Source organism: Notechis scutatus, chromosome 2 (genome assembly GCF_049901735.1).
Source record: "Notechis scutatus isolate UNSWTSFEM ecotype Mainland chromosome 2, rNotScu1.2, whole genome shotgun sequence".
Taxonomy (NCBI): Eukaryota; Metazoa; Chordata; class Lepidosauria; order Squamata; family Elapidae; genus Notechis; species Notechis scutatus.
Window position 1 is genome coordinate 58,619,641 of NC_142010.1, and position 16,748 is coordinate 58,636,388.

At 37.1% G+C, this 16,748-nt stretch overlaps 2 protein-coding genes across 2 annotated transcripts; both read left to right on the top strand.

Annotated features, from left to right (window-relative positions):
- Positions 1-2,190: 2,190 nt before the first annotated feature.
- LOC113418026 (platelet glycoprotein IX-like) lies at positions 2,191-4,961 on the top strand. Its single transcript, XM_087954075.1, has one exon. It carries the CDS (start codon positions 2,282-2,284, stop codon positions 2,945-2,947), a length of 666 nt encoding a protein of 221 aa, XP_087810201.1. The 5' UTR covers positions 2,191-2,281; the 3' UTR covers positions 2,948-4,961.
- A 3,276-nt stretch (positions 4,962-8,237) lies between these two features.
- LOC113418016 (platelet glycoprotein IX-like) lies at positions 8,238-11,704 on the top strand. Its single transcript, XM_087954835.1, is given in 3 exon segments — positions 8,238-8,701; positions 10,706-11,255; positions 11,257-11,704. Coding segments are annotated over 2 exon segments (669 nt in total). The 5' UTR covers positions 8,238-8,701; position 10,706; the 3' UTR covers positions 11,377-11,704.
- The last annotated feature ends 5,044 nt before the right edge of the window (positions 11,705-16,748 follow it).

Below are 16,748 nucleotides of genomic sequence, written 5' to 3' on the forward strand. Positions count from 1 at the left end.
AGCCTCAAACGCCTATGCGTCATTGGCTTATTTAGTACTTCATCTCAACTGAATGCATGCATTGACTCGATTGAAAAGCAAAGCTTTTATGATAACATAAGAATATGAATGATTTATCGATGTTTACTGTATAATGCACCCCCAACAATGCAAGCTGTAGTCTTCAGAAAATGAGCAGCTGAATGAGCCATCAAAGACAGAACAGAAAAATAAGAGGGAGGGAGAGAAGGAGGGAAGGGTAAAGGAGGGGGGAGAGATGTGATTTTAAAAGAGCTTAATTTTTTAGTTGTGTGATCCTGTGTGTGAATATAGAAAACTACTGCCAGGTAGAAAAGTCCTCCTTATCACTTAGCAGTGGTGATTCCTTGGAGAGAGAGAGACAGAGAGCTACCCTAATGTAGTGGGTGATCTGTATCAATTCTGAAAGCTAATGCGGTAAACTACTAAATGACTACTATGACAGGTTATCACTTAAAGCAGTGTTTCATAGCCACAGCAACTTGAAGATGTATGAACCTGACTTCTGGGAGGGCAAGTCCACACATCTTAAAATTGCAGAGGTTGAGAAACATTGGCCTGAAGGAAGAAGTTAAAACAATATAGGCAACAAGGGCCTTATGACTCTCCAGAACCTCTTTAAGGCCTCCCCCACCAATCATAGTCTCTGCAGAACTCCTCAGAATGGGTAGGCATGAAACATATTCAGTTTTTATACATTTCTGGAGTTGACTACATTTGAATAGACCAGCCTTTCTCAATTATTTTGCCCTGGTGGAACCCTTGAAATAATGTTCAGGTCAGAGGTGGCATTCAGCAGGTTCTGACCAGTTCTGGAGAACCGGTAGTGGAAAGTTTGAGTAGTTCAGAGAACCGGCAAATACTATCTCTGACTGGAGATTTTACAGTATCCTTCCCCTGCCACACCCACCAAGCCACACCCACAGAACCGGTAGTAAAAAGTGTTGAATCCCACCACTAGTTCAGGTCCCAGGCAGGGGTGGGATACGACAGGATTAACTACCGGTATGGGATTTACGAGCTTCCCTGCATGCTGTGAGCCGCACGTCTGTAAATGTCCTCTCATCCGGGACATCAGCTCTTTGAACTATTACCATCAAGAAGGAGATTTAGGGTATTAAGAACAAGGACGACCAGATTTAAGAACAGTTTTTATCCAAGTGCAGTTTTGAGTTTGAATGCAGGGTCATAAGATTTTTGTGGAATTAAATGACTGAGAGTAATGGGGTATTTACATTTTTAAATTGCATAGAGATGATTGTATGGTTGGTTGTGTTTAGTTTAATTTTTTTCTTTTTAGTGGTGTTTGTCCAGTTTTTACTTTGTGGAAGAGCACCTCATTTCGTTGCACCCGCTTGCGAGTGTAATGACAAATAAATTCTTATGTCTTATGTCTTATGTCTTAAATCGTCATCAGCATGCTGTGCAGCTTTTGAAACAGCCCTCTTTTCCTGCTTTTTTAACTGCAGCTGTGGCTTGTTCGGCAGCTGAAGTTGAAAAATCAGGAAATAAAGATCAGGTAAGAGCCCCGGTGGGCGGGTGGGCAAAAACATCAGCAGACATAGAACTGGTTCTATGTCTGCTGCTCTTCAGAGCTACCGGTTCTACAGAGGTAGACAGAACCAGTAGAAACCCACCCCTGGTCCCAGGGAACCTTGGCTAAAAACAACAAAATGTACAAAAATTCCACAATACAACTCATTTCTAACCTACACAGTCCACATTTTACAATGTTTACAAAAACAGCAAACATGAATTGCAATGCATAAACATTCCTACCCCTGTGAATGCTAGCATTAGGTGGCATGCAAAGTTTTCTTTCTCAGTCACAATCTCTCATACAACCTCAACTGAGAAAGGCTGGAATTGGAATATGGGGTTAATGTATTCAAAGGCCAAATATTATTGTTGAAATAAAAAAGCATCAGCATCCAAAAAATATGAATACTTATGGCTGTTAAGCAGGCTAATTGAGGTGAAAAGAGAAATCTAAACTAAGATGGAAGAAGGGAAAAGGGATCATCTAAGAGATATAGCCAATGGAGAATCCATATTTGTTCTCCAGTCACTGTCTGATCATGACATTTTGGTGATCGAACTTCTTTCCATGTAGAAGACTTAGGAAGTCTAACTAAGAATATAAAATGGCTTTAACAAGGATTACCTTCTGGGCCCAAATTTAACCACACAGTTTGGGCAGCACCACTATCACCTCCTGATGTTTTTGGATATAACTCCAATCTTCTAGTTAAACAGGAGAGACATGTATTATGTTGTGTATTTTTTTTATTGTTCCACAGCTACAAGCAACACAGCTACAATAATCTCAATGATCAAAGGGCTAATCATGTTGTTGTTCTTAAACACAACCCAAGCTTGGATCTGCACGCTCTGTCCTTGCAAGGCTCTTCATTCCTGGGGTTGGGCAGCAAACTGCAATTTGATGGAACTCAAGGAGATGCCCCACCTGAACTCGAGCATCAAAATTCTTCATCTGCAAAACAACAATTTGACTACTGTTCCTCTTGGTGCTCTGGATAGCTTGACCAACTTGGAGGAAGTTAATTTTTCCAACAACCCTTGGCACTGTAACTGCTCTATTTTATATCTTAAGGAGTGGCTGACAGACTTCAATAAAAGTTCTCTTGCAAAGGCTATCTGTGCAACTCCAGCTTCTCTAAATATGAAAGCCTTGAGCCAGCTGAAAGGGAATGAACTGGAGGGATGTAGGAAACCCCTGCCAATCAGTTGCCATGATTTTTTTTTGAGGGACTTTGGTCTGATTATTTTGGCAATCATTGTCTTAATTTTAGCAGCATGTGTTTTGCAACGTTCAAAACAGTTAGTTTTCCAAGCCAGCAGAAAGCAGCATTCTTCTGAAGTTCCATTGCTATGGTTCCATGACCAGGAAAATCAGAAGTCCAAATGAAATGCTGCAATTGGCAATAAGATGCTGTAAGAATAAAACCACCCATCTAATACTGTATTTTTGTGAACTGAAAGTATCTATAGTCACAACTAAAGGCTTCTTTTGGTGAAGATATCACACTTTTTCACTCATTTCCATGTGTGAATGTCAATAATCCCTATCATTGATATTAAGCCAATAATTCTTGCAGATATATAAGTTGTTTTGCTATGTAATTGTACTATACTTGTTAATGCTCCAATATGCATAATTGAAATGTGTTTCCATGCATCATAGGCTCTGTTGCTATGGCACTCAGTCACTCAGCCGTATAATCATTTACAAAGAGAATAAATAATCCTGATGTTATGCAAATTTTGTTCAGTGTGGTGATAAAGTTTATTCTTTCATATAAAAATGGAGTTAGTCACATATTCACTGAATACCAGGACAGAGAATCTAGAGCTTTCATCTCTTTTCATCAAAAAATAATTTGAATTAGAAAGTTATATTCTATAAAGTATGGTTTTGTTAGTAAAATATTTTATGGTCAGAATATTTAGGATTGGAAAATAGTTTATTTTTGTGGCATTGAAATCCCTATCCATTTAGAAATTGGAAGTTACCAATCCATTTACTGAAGGGACTATTATTATTATTATTATTATTATTATTATTATTATTATTATTATTATATGGGCACTTAATTATTCAGCAATTTGATGAGTGAGTTTGGTGTCTGTGTCACAAATACATCCATATTTCCTTCACAGGGTTCAACTTGGGCTTTTTGCCAAGCTCTGCTTTAGGTGATTCTTTTAATGTGAAATTGCACTACTATATTCTAGATATCTACAGTATATGGGGGGAACAATGGTTTCCATTTATGATCTTTTTGTATTTTCCCATTATTTATTTCCCAATATCTATTTATTATTTATCATCTTGCTTGCTCTAAGAAGAATTAAGGGAGATAAAATGGACAAATTGCACAGTTTTCGTATTGCTAATGAATGTTGAGAGCTATCTAGCATATGGAAGTATCAAGGACTTCAATTTGTTTCAAACAACTTTGGTCTTGATTGTATAGGCTGAGTAGTCCTAGTCTATAACTGGTGTGATAATCATTTCAGAATAATGCACTGTCATGGCTTTTATTATTTAATAAGAACTATATCACTGAAAATTGTGTTGGATTTATTCATTTAAAATTTAAATGAAGCAAGTTGGTAGTTCACATTCCACTAATTCTAGTACAGAAAATTTCAAATTTTCAGGGTTTTTTTAATTCCACAAATATACTTCAATAAATTATTGATGAGTTGTCAGTTATGCTCAGAAGACACCTGTCCTCATGATCTATATTCTCATATGGATGATATCATGTCTGAATTTAAGGATGTTTCATCAAAAATCCATTTTTATGCTAGAGAAGTCATGCCAGAAATAAATGAATTTGCATGAAATTACAATTATCTAACTAGCATTGGATCAAAATTTCATTATTGTAACATATTGCAAATATGTAATTTAAGTTAAATTTAAATGAAACTGCCCTAAGCATGGCAAACCCCAGATTTATCAAGGATTATCATTATCTCCTTAAGCACTTTTACAAATGATAAAATGTTTTACTTAATTTATTTCATCAACCTGGACTTAATACTGCCATTTTTCTCATGGATTATATGAGATATAAATCATGCAGTATATCAGTCCTTTCCAGCATGACTCTCTACTGGTAAGAGGAACTACAATTGCCAGAATTCCCAAGCAAACATATCACTGTGTAAATGTTAGCTGTTTGCTCAGGGACTTATAGTCCCAACATATTTATAGAATCCCCAGTGGGGAAAGTTTATTATCCTCCTATATTACAGAAAGGGTCTGGTTTTGCAAATGTCAGAGATCTGCCCTCTCAGCAGCCATTGCAAGCCTAACTAATGATAAAGAATGGTAATACTGTACCTGACTCTGCAACAAACCATAATTTTATTAAACTTGTATGTTAGCTGATTCCTAACAACCCTAAGTAGCTCACAAAAGACAAAGAAATTACAATCAAATCAATAAAACTTAAAGATAAAACAAGAAAAGCAAAACAAAGTGAAGGGTCTTACTCTTTCTTGCCATAGGCCGGGGTAAAAAGCCAGGTGTTGATGTTCTTCTAAACCAGTGGCCCCAACCTTTTCTGAACCAGGGACCGGTTTCATGATTATTTATTCTTCCATGGACCGGTACCTGAGTAACGCAAGACTCCACCGCCATCGGGACGGCTCTTCGTTTGAAGCCGCCCCCCCCCCCTTCGATGAAACTAAGGCGCGAGCACCCAAATGCCGCTTTCCAACAGAAAACCCGGAAGCACTTTCCAACCGAAAACCTGGAAGCAACCGAAAACCCGGAAGCGCCGTCGAAACAAGATGGCAGCACCCAAGCTTTGCGGCCCGGTAAAAAATGATCCACAGACCAGTACCGGTCCGGGGATCCCCGTTCTAAACAACAACAGAAGAGTGGAGGTCTATCCAGGTCTCTGAGAGAACCTTGTCTCAAAGGGCAGGTGCTGCCTACAGAGAAGGCACCCTTCAGGAATCCCAATACTTTAATCAAAGGAACACAGTGCATGCCAACCCTGCCAGATCCAATTGGCTGCAGCAGATACAGAGGCAGGTAACCAAGTAACCAAAGTCTAGTAACCAAAGTCTATGCCATGTAGAACTTTACAGGTAATCAACATCTTGAATCACACCAGAAAGCAAACCAGCAACCAGTGTAGCTCATGAAACAAAGGTGCTACATGGTCATATGGAACCATGCCCATGACTTGTGTGAAACTTCTGGGTGATCCTCAATGGCAGCTCCATGTAAATAGTGTTGCAGTAGACAAGATGCAGTACCACTAGGATATAAGTGGCTGTCTGAAGGGCTTCCTGACCTAGGAAAGGGTACAGTTGGCATACCAGATAAGAACTAAGCGAATTAGTCAAGGAAGTCTTAATCCAGAAATTCACAATGAAGGGGGAACTATTGCCCTTGAACTCTTGTGCTCCGCAGCTGTGTTTCAAGCCAGTATTAGGTCACTTATATTAATCAATAGATAACATGGGAAGAACAAATAGATAGTCAACAATTTTAGTTTTTGGATCTTTTTTTTTAAAGGGGGTCAACATTGTCCAAATTCATAAAAAAAAATGAAAAAGAGTAGAGAAATTAGTAACTGGCTGTTCCACAAAGAAAACTGGCCTGGATTGGGGGATTTTCCCTATTGGAAACCCCGGAGTTGGACCCCTAAGTCTTCAAAACCACAAGCAATCTCTTCTGCTTTATAGAACAGTGTTCTTTGCTGAAAATATTATAATTTGCTATTTTATGATAACTGTCTGAAAAACCCCTAAGCAATGAAAACAAATCCTTCACTAATGATGTGCAAAGAAATGTAACTGCATTGTAAGCTTTGCATCATTTACAAATTAATGAGTTGCAGCTCCATTATGTGTGTGGTGTTTAAATTCCATCATTTTGCTGTTTAACTATATGATAATTGGTTTTTGTGCAAAGGTAAGCTTGGTCATTATATTTCATGTAAAATTAACACAAAAATATTTTCTGCTCTAGAAAGTTCATTAGGAATATGACAATTTCATGTAGCAGGCAAAATGGAAAGACATGCGTCCTACCATTCTATGCTTTAAGTTGGAGAAATGTCTATAAAACATCTGAAATAAAGTCTTATTCATTGAATTCATATATCAATGTAGACATGTACCAATGTTTACTTTCCATATTCTAAAAGAGCTTCTTTATTTTAAAGATATTTTCAGAAATCAGAACTGAAGTTAGTTATAGCAGAGAATATAAAAATGTTGCTCCGGGAAACATAAACTTTAGAGGTTTTGGAGAATTGTTGAAGGAGTGCAGCTTTTCTAATAAGCAGAGCTCTCCTTATCAGAAGGAACCAGGGTGTTGTTATCAGGGGAATTCTTCCAGAGACAGAGTGAGTTAAGCTGCAATGGCAAAGAGGGAGTATCACAAGCTTATCTTCCCCGGCCATTTCTTTCATAAGCTTCGGGACACTTCCTACATAGCCAATCAAATGGATTTCCATAGGGCGTGCTGTTGATTACAGTTCTCATTGTAACAACCCACAGAGAGATGGAATAATTATGCCACCCACCAAAAATGGATCATGTGCAAAATGTTTCCCGGAGAACTTTGGAAAGGTGACGTGGTCTGTGAATCAGCTCTATCTTTTCTGTATTGAAAAATGCACAGGGTTGAAAGCTGAGATATTGAAAATCAATGTAAATATTTACAAACAAAATTAAGAGAATACAAATGTGTGCAGAAGACGTTCTCATGTATCTTTGGCTTGAGGTAAGTCCTTTTTCTGGTATCAAAAGTGTTTATTATGTCTTTTTATATTTCTAAAAGAGAAAAAAAGCAAGAAACTGCAAAAAAAGCCCCCGATGGTAATAATCAGCCAGATGTCTAGACTGGATTTGGCATTTTTATCCGTCTATCAAATATTTCCCAAGGACATGGTATAAGCAGATATCACTTGATAGAGTTAAAAGAATCATTGCAGAATGTAAGCTATTCCAATGTAAGCTGCCTTTTGCAATTGACTAATGGTGATTTTGTCAATGCCAATGGTGTTCAAGTGATGCTCCAGCTATTTTGGGCCCAAGGTGCCTATTACTATTGGTAGTATATTTACTTTCTTTTGTCATAGTCATTCCATTCTATTTGTAAGTCTCTGTATTTTGGAATTTTCTCCAGTTCTTTCTCTTCTCTTCTGCTGTCTCTAGGCACTGCAACATTAATTATTGTTATTTTCCCAAACTATTCCATTTTATACTGTAGGGTTTCTAAATCTTTTAAATGGTTTCTATTTTACTGCTAACTTAATAAAATAAGTGGTCTTCCATCATAAGATAGCAGAATCTATCATGAACATTTCCATTGTTCAGATTATTGCTTATTATCCATATGTGAAAGCAAGATAGGGAGCACCTAAGGATGTGTAGAAATAAAACCACAGAGGAGAGGAACCCCAAAAGCATACTTGGGGCTACAGAACATTAAGTGAAAACTATATGGAGAAACAGAAAAGCAGATTCACATGTGGAACAACTGAATTTGGAAGGTCCTCACTTAAATACAGAGGACCTACTTTTTAAAATGAAAATAGATTTTTAAAAATAAACATTTTATATTTTCAGAACATATATGAATGATATAAAAGAGTAAGTTTACATGAATGGCTTTAATTGCTTTAAATACTTGCTTTTACCCTATGATGCATAATTAAGTTTTTTGTACGGGTTGTTTGAAAAATTGCATGCCTCACATTTTGCTGCTTACTACCAGGGACAGGCATTTGGCCTTGTTTTGAGAATACAGCCGAATTTGGAGCTACATGCAAAACAGCAGCAGCTGCAAAGGGGGAAGGGCCAAAACAGGGCCCCACCCCCATCTCTCCGCTGTCTTCACTTAGCTCATGGTGGTATATTCAGCTATTTCTTTAAAGTTCCTTGAATTCTATACATTTCTCTCCAGTCGTAAGGGCCACAAAGTTATTTGCTTTTATTTGTTTTATCAAATTTAGAGACAGAACACTTTGCACCGCTAATGTTATAAAAGAGAATAAAAGCAGAAAGAAAAACCATAAATATCCTGAATGTCTAGAAAGGGCAATAAATAAATAACACCATCCCCCAAAGAAAACAACAACCAATAGGGTCTCAGTGATCAGAGCAGACCTGAGAGCACTTCTAGGTAAGAGCGGGAAAACTTTTCCTAGGTAGGTTTTTTTTTTATATGGCTTGAGGCTGAATTGTTTTGGTCTTTCCGACCAGCTTGGAAATGAGCAATGCCTGAGATAACAGCTTCAGATTATTTTCTGCTCTGCATTCAGCTCCACTTACCTGCTCCTTGACTAAGCAGATGATTCCACTGACCTATGTTTTCAGCCTTTCAAAAAGAGTGCCACCAGCATGCAGGTAGTACTCGACTTACAACAGTTCATTTACTGAATGTTTGAAGTTACAACAGCACTGGAAAAGTGATTTATGACCCATTTGTCACACGGCCATTGCAGCAATTTTGATCATGTGATCAAAATTCAGAACCTTGAGAACCTTAGTTCATATTTAAGGTGGTTGCAGTGTCCCGGGGTCATGGGATTCCCTTTTTACGACCTTCTGAGAAGCAAAGTCAGTGGGGAAGCCAGATTCACTGAACACCTGCATGACTAGCTTAACAACTGCAATGATTCACTTAACAGTTGTGGCAAAAAAGGTCGTAAAATGGGTCAAACCTCATTTAACAAGTGTCTCACTTAGCAACAGCAATTTTGAGCTCAATTGTGTTCATAATTCGAGGACTATCTGCAAATAGAGGCAGGACATGTTGGAACCAGGTGCTGTTGTGGTATTCCTATCCTTCCTCCCTTGAGATAATAAATGTCCACTTACTTTCTTCTTATTCTATAACAGAGAAAGGGTTCAGATAATGGCTTTCTCATGATTACCCAATACATTCCTGCTGATCACAGATGTGAATTAAATTTAATAATCTGTCAATTCCTCCCCCTTTGGCAGATCACTCTTTTATGACTGTCCAAGTGAAATCATTATAATAAGTTGATGTTATACTATATACCGAGCCTTGGTGGTGCAGTGGTTAGAGTGCAGTACTGCAGGCTACTTCTGCTGACTATCGGCTACCTGCAATTTGGCAGTTCAAATCCCATCAGGCTCAAGGTTGAGTCAGTCTTCCATCCTTCCATGGTGGGTAAAATGAGGACCCAGATTGTTGGGGGCAAGATGCTGACTCTGTAAACTGCTTAGAGAGGGCTGGAAAGCACTGTAAAGAGGTGTATAAGTCTAAATGCTCTATCACAACTCTTTAAATTTTACATAGGCATAGCAGACCAACTTTCCTCAACTTTGGGGTTTTTATTTTTAGGATACCATGAAAAAGATGAGATCTTCCACTTCAAAATCCACTAGAATATACTTTCCCATGATTTCAAAACAATATCCCATAAGGCTGAATATGTTTAGTTTATTCTGTAAAAAAATGTTGCATCCTGAGCATCCTAATGCATTTCTCTATAAATAGGTTGTGCCCACAATTCCATTTAGGAAATGAAAAGATTCAGACCTGAACATACAGAACTGAAAAGAACATTTCTATGCATAAGCCTTCATAAATATCAGTGCTTACCTTTGAAGGAAAACATTCATCTTGTGCTTTACAGATGGTCTAACACAATGAGAAATAAATTGTTTGTATGAAAATTAACTTTCCTTTCCTGCTGGCTGCTTATAAAATGATTGATTTCTTATTTGAAAGGGGCAGTCAGGAGAAGATTCAACTTAGATATAGACTATCATATATTGCAAAAGCTAAATTCATTCTGTGTCTGATATAAAAATATTTTTAACTATAATATTAAAGTAAATCTCAACTGCAAGAGGGATCTTTGATAAGCAGCACAAAATATTAAAATATTAAATCATCTATTCAAATATACTGTAACCATGAGATATTAATTTACATCAGAGGTGTTCAAAGACCCGTGGACTTCAATTCCCCAGCCAGCCACGTTGGATTGGAGTTGAAATGCACAAGCCTTAAAATTGCCAAGGTTGGATACCCCTGAGTTATTTCAACATATTTTGCAGGTTTATTGTGGAGAATGTTGAGCAAAACTAAATGTTCATGAACTTACACTAATTTATTTCTTTATACGGTTATCCTTGTTTAAATTTTCAGAATGATCCCATGTCAAGGCTTATTGATTCTTCTGTTTCTTGAAGCTGCCTTTGCAAGCCACTGTCCACATCACTGTACATGCTCTCCACCAGGAAACAGTCCACTGAAACTGAACTGTAGCTTCATGGGAATGATGGTGCTTCCACTTTTGCCAAGTCAAACAGAAGAGTTGTATCTCCAGGGCAATAAGCTAGCCACTATACCTGCAGGAGCATTTGACCATCTTCAGGTGTTGAAGATCATCAATCTATCTAGGAATCCATGGCATTGTGACTGTGGGATTTTGTATCTGAAAAACTGGTTGGAAGACCAAGAGGGAAGCTTAGCTTCTAAACAAGTTAGGTGTTTTTCTCCTCCTGCACTTCGCAAAAAAATGCTATCTGAGCTCAAGAGGAACGAACTGCAGTTTTGTTTCACTTCCCGTACACTTTGTTCAGATTTCTTGTTCAATGATGCATTCATCTTCTTTTTTATTCTTATTCTTTTTATTATCAACTGTTTCTTGATAACAAAAAGGACTAAGTTTAAAGTGGATGTTTATGACAAGAATTTATGACCAAAAAACCCTCCCAGGCCCAGGAACACTGCCTGCTATTTCTGATCAACTGAAAAGAAGAACAGGGAAAAGACTACTGAGCCATTCATCATTGCTTCTGACTGCTGTGCATTAGGTTGCAGAACAAAGAGAAAGGTCAAACAAATTATTTCTGTTTATCATTAAAAGTCAAACGGTCAATTGAAAAGCATGACTATTTAGATTATTCATTTTAAAGAACAGAAACTAATTAAGAATATCTACACTGAACAAAAACTATAATTTGCAGCTTCTAAGGTAAAATTCAAACCAAAGAATTAGTGTCTCATTTTAAGCACACTTTTGATTTTCATAACATGTTGGAAATCATCTGATGAAAGCACCTCCCATATTTTTGTACTATAATTCAAGTCAAAGATCAGGTGGCCACTTATGGCATTTGATTAATAAATCAATATACTGAATTATCTGTTGACCTGGATTATGTCCTGGTTGTGGTTATTTTAATTTAATCCATAAACAGTTTTTGGCAGGCAGAGTCCAGATGCTCCAGATGCTGATTAGTATATGCCACAATTAGAAATTATTTAAAGTCTTTCTATTTACATTTTCTATTTCTATTTACATGCAGTGAGTAGTATATGTGGAGCTCCCTTTGTATGTGTACCGGTCTATGTTTGCTGCTGTTTTTGTTGTTATTAATATATCTATCAACAACACAACAAGCAGTTAGCAGCAGATGTGATTTGTTGCCGAGATTGCATGGGAAACTTATTATCAAGTTCAAAGAAATGTGTGTCGGTTTATAGTACCGTAATTGTTTTTTTCTGAATTCAATTCAAGATAATTGTACTGACCTCAAAGAGCCTAGTTTGAGAAAATACACTCTAAAGTTAACACTTTGTGCCAACCTACTTATAGATTATATGTCTTCCAGATGATCCACAGATAGAAGATGTTTGCAATCAGGCAAAGAACATTTTAGGATCATGCACCGTATTCCTTTCCCAGGAATACTTACTTGGTGTTTATCTTGCAATACATGGAAGTATTTCATTAATATCTTTGTATTCTGGATTTTTAAAAATGTGCAAATTCCTGTTTACAGATGCTTATTGTTCTCTAATATTTCTGCAGCAACTTATTGTTTTAAACTGTCTTTAACCATCTGAAGGAGGAGGCAGGGGCAAACCATTTGTTACCAAGAAAACTGTGGGGATTTATCCAGGCGTTTGCCATGAGTCAACACTGCTTGAAGGCAAATACACACAAAAAAGAATTTAAGATAATTTTTATCAACCTGGTACTTCCACATTACTTGGATTACTCCCATCACCATGGCCAAAATAACTGTGGATGGTGAGAATTGTAGCTCTAAATGAACAATTTTTTTTTGCAGTTTAGGAAAAATCATGCATTCAAGAAGATTGCAAAACATACAAATAGAAACGTGCAATAGTAAGAATGATTTTCACTAACAAAACCAGTGAAAATAATCTAATAAATTATTTCCTTGGATAACAATAATTTTACCATAATGACTATTAAAAACATAATGCTCCTCATATCAAGGAGTGTTATTCTGAATATGTCACACGATACTCTTCTCATCAAATATCAGTATCATGAAATTAGAAGATAGTATCAATAAGCATCACTCTGTAGATGATACTTTAGAAGGTTTCTCTAAGAATGGGACTCTCACTCAACAAAATAACAAAATTCAAACCCAAGGTTTCAGGTTAAAGGAGTTTGAAATGAATCCTAATAAGAATCAATCAAATACTGCCAAATAAATCATGATAAAAGCTTATCTATCTACATGAATTGGCACACAATTCATGGGATTTACAAAGTAGATTGGTGAAAGCATTTGAACTAAATTGTTTCTGTCCTTCTAGGGTTAAGTCTCACAAACTTTTTACCCAAAGGTTTTCATCTGCTTTCAGCAAACAAGCATTTCAGTATAAATAGACAGAAACAAGAAGACCTATCTTTCTGTATTCTTTTAACTGCACTCTTTTAACATAATTAGTCAAATGTAGCCTTCATGTAGCACATACTGTACATTTCACAAATACACATTTAAGCCTTTCTTTGATTCTCCCACTGAAATCAGTGGAATTCAGCTGCTTGATTTTATTTGGGATGGGCTCCTCCTCTTAAAAATAAAAATGACTTATTCTGATCTCAGAAGCATAAACATAGATACTCTTTCCTATAAAGGGATCCAGATGCAAGCTGCACTACAAGCTGGAGTGAATGTCCCTGAAAGAAGAAATAAAGCTTGAATGGAGCCTGACAAAAAGATTTCAGGAAAAAAGGGAATGCCAAAAGGTTGTCTACTGCCAGTGTTTTTTTCTGCCCACATTATTTATGTACCTGGAGCAGCTGCAAACCATGAAGCACTTTATTCCACTTCACGCTTTCTCCTTGATCTCTAGAAAGAATTAGACAAGCCCTTTGCAATTTTCACAGTCACAGTTCTTAAGTTTGTGAGATAGAGCTCCCTAAGAGAATACAGGCAGATGATAAAGGAAATACCACCAGAGACCTTGGCATGAGACAGAAAGAGAAAAGAGGTTCTTTAGAAGAGACGTGGTGGGAAAAGGAATTAGAAATCAGAACCACTGCAGGAACAAATGAAACATATATTCTCCTAATGCAAACAAGCATTTTAAAATCACACTGTTTTTAGCTGGGTTAATAGTTTGATTATAATTGCAATCGAACCAATTGCCTTGTGCATGTAAAAGGAATTACATCTGTGGAACATCGGTTGTTTGTGAACATGGATACTCTGCACTCAATAACTATCATTCAACATATTAGCTTGTGGTACCACAAGTTTAATGCACCTATGATGGATGCCTAAATGTCAGTACTGACATATACTTCAGCTACAGCTCCATCGGCAACATGTGGAGCCATTCTAAAACATGTGCGAACTCAGAAGTAAAAAATATTCAAAGTTCTTGCTTTGGAAAAGGAGCTTTTTGCATCTGCACTTGAACTTGCATGGCTCCATTTTAGGCTCCAATTACAGGTGAGCCAAGGTTGTAGGTTGTGACAGTCACATAGCAGGTCATCATATGACTGACCTGATTGATGATTTTTTGCAGCAGTTGTTAAGAGAATACAAAAGTCATAAAGCAAACTCCACAGCCATTTGGTGAATGCCATGGCCGCTAAGAGAACCAATTATTTGCTATGTGGCATTTTTGCCCCAAACTGGAAACAAACCTGTTTTCAGTAAAAAAAAAAAAAAGTTGTAAAATCATAGTCATGTGACTATGGGATGCTGCAAACAACCAAGCCAAGCATCCAAACTGTGGTCACATGACCTCAGCGTGGCAGTCAGAATTTCAAAACTGGGTTCCATCTTTTGGGGAATCAGTTGTAACTTTGAATGGTTGCTAAACAACCAGTTGTAAGTCAAAGACCTATTGTATTTTATATCTACCTTAACAAGCCAAAAGGTCCAGTATGGTTCATATAGTGATGGGTATAATTATCATTAATACATATATACCATGGAACAAAATATATAAATTTTACTGGCAGTCTGCTTTTCCAGAAATTTACGTGGAGCTGATGTAATCAAAGAGTATTAAGGCTGTCTACAAGTATTGTGGATTTAAGGAACAGGGAGAGATGCTCAGGCAACTTGTATCTATTATCTACCTAATCGTTTGCCAAACCATCATTTATGATGCGGCTGGATACCGGTAGTAATAAATAGTCTAACCTCTGCCATAAAAATCTACCCTCTCCTCTGTAGGAAAGATGGATGACTATGATGATGATACATTTGCTAAGTACAAACAACCAAGTTTAAAAAAAAAAAACCTCACTGCGTGCATGTACATACATATTTATTTGTTTTATACAGTCCTTCTTTGGGTCAAAAGCTCAAAGGACTCCCTCCTCCTATTTTCTCCACAACAGCCCTATGAGATAAGTTAGGATGAGAGAGGGGAGGGTTTTTTGTTCTGCTGACATGTATTAGATTTGGGGTTATGGTTAAGGTTAGAGCTCACAAGTCTCTAACTGCCTGTATCTGTGGCAAAGCTTTGCAACACTTATTCCTCTGCTTCAAATACTGTTTGACTCTCCATAACTCATAATGATATGCTAGTTCAGAGGTCTTTGTATCTGGATGAAGGCCCTAGATTTGTCTATATATATGTCAGCTCCCCACTAGGAAGATCATACCTGAAATCAATTCCATAAAAAGGCAAGCCACCTGTATTAAATGGCTACGATAACAAAATATTGCAATTCTAATTGTGATATTCCTCCTCCATTCCTCCCCTCCCCCTTTCCCTCTTCCTTATAGTTCATTGAGTTAGGGAGGCCTCTGTCTGGATTGCTTCTGAATGTTATCTGGCTGTTGTCAATTTTAAAAAATGCTTCAGCTCCCTTTGCCTAGGGGCTGCCTGGAAATATGCCAGTTCAAGATCATAGCCTTACTGTCTACTATATAGGGCTTGAAAACTTCAATTCATACAGTTAATGAATACATGCATAAATCTTTGGAAGTATAACCCTCGCTGTTTGTAGATCCAAATTCTAAGCTGTAATAGAAAGTATCTGACAGGAAAACATTAATTCTACCATTACATTTAAGCCCTGGGGACTAAAAGGCTCACCTGAGTACTCAACCACCCATTCCAGACATGTCTTCTTTTTCTTCTTCTTTTTCTTCTCCCCCACCCCCTCTCTCTTTCTTATCTGGGGAAATCATGGTGGCTTAGGAAAAAAAAATCCATACAATGGTCATAGTATAATAAAATAATAAGGAGGGAGCAATCGTTCAACAGAAAATAGAGATAATAATTATAGACGGCAAAAAAATCAATCCCCAAATGTTCTCCAGCTTAATCAAATTATAGAAGGCAACCAGAAAGAGGACAGGCTAGTTCCAGGATAAGATTTTTCCATATCATAATTGAGAAACAACTGTTTGTTGCCTCAGTCTCCTTTACCTCACATATAGATTTGGTGAAACCTGGCTTAATAACAGTAACTTTGAGAGCGATCTTAGAGTCTTAGTGGACAATCAATTAAATATGAGCCAGCAGTGTGCAGCAGCAGCCAAAAAAAAGCCAATGCAATCCTAAATTGTATTAACAGAGGGATTCAATCATATATGGTTTTATAGTTTAAAAACAGCATTTTAGATTGCACTGGGAATCTATTGACACGCAATGCAGGGTCTGTAGATATAATATGTATACTAATTGGCCAGACTACTGAATTTATTGATGATCAATATGCCCATAGACAACTCTAGAAAGTTCAACATGACTTCTAATTGAATTATTACATAGTAACACAATATTTTGATAAGTTCTAATTATGTTTTTAGAATGTAGAAGAAAATTTGGATTATATGTACATTTTAAAAAGTGTAAGTTTAGATATGCTTCAGAATTTACCTGCCATTACCCCGCTTTTATTCCTTAAAAGAGGCCTTGCTTACACAGAACAGACTTTATGGCTAGT

Coding starts and splice junctions, on each gene's coding strand:
- LOC113418026 (XM_087954075.1), top strand. CDS start 2,282: ATGTATTATGTTGTGTATTTTTTTTATTGTTCCACAGCTACAAGCAAC.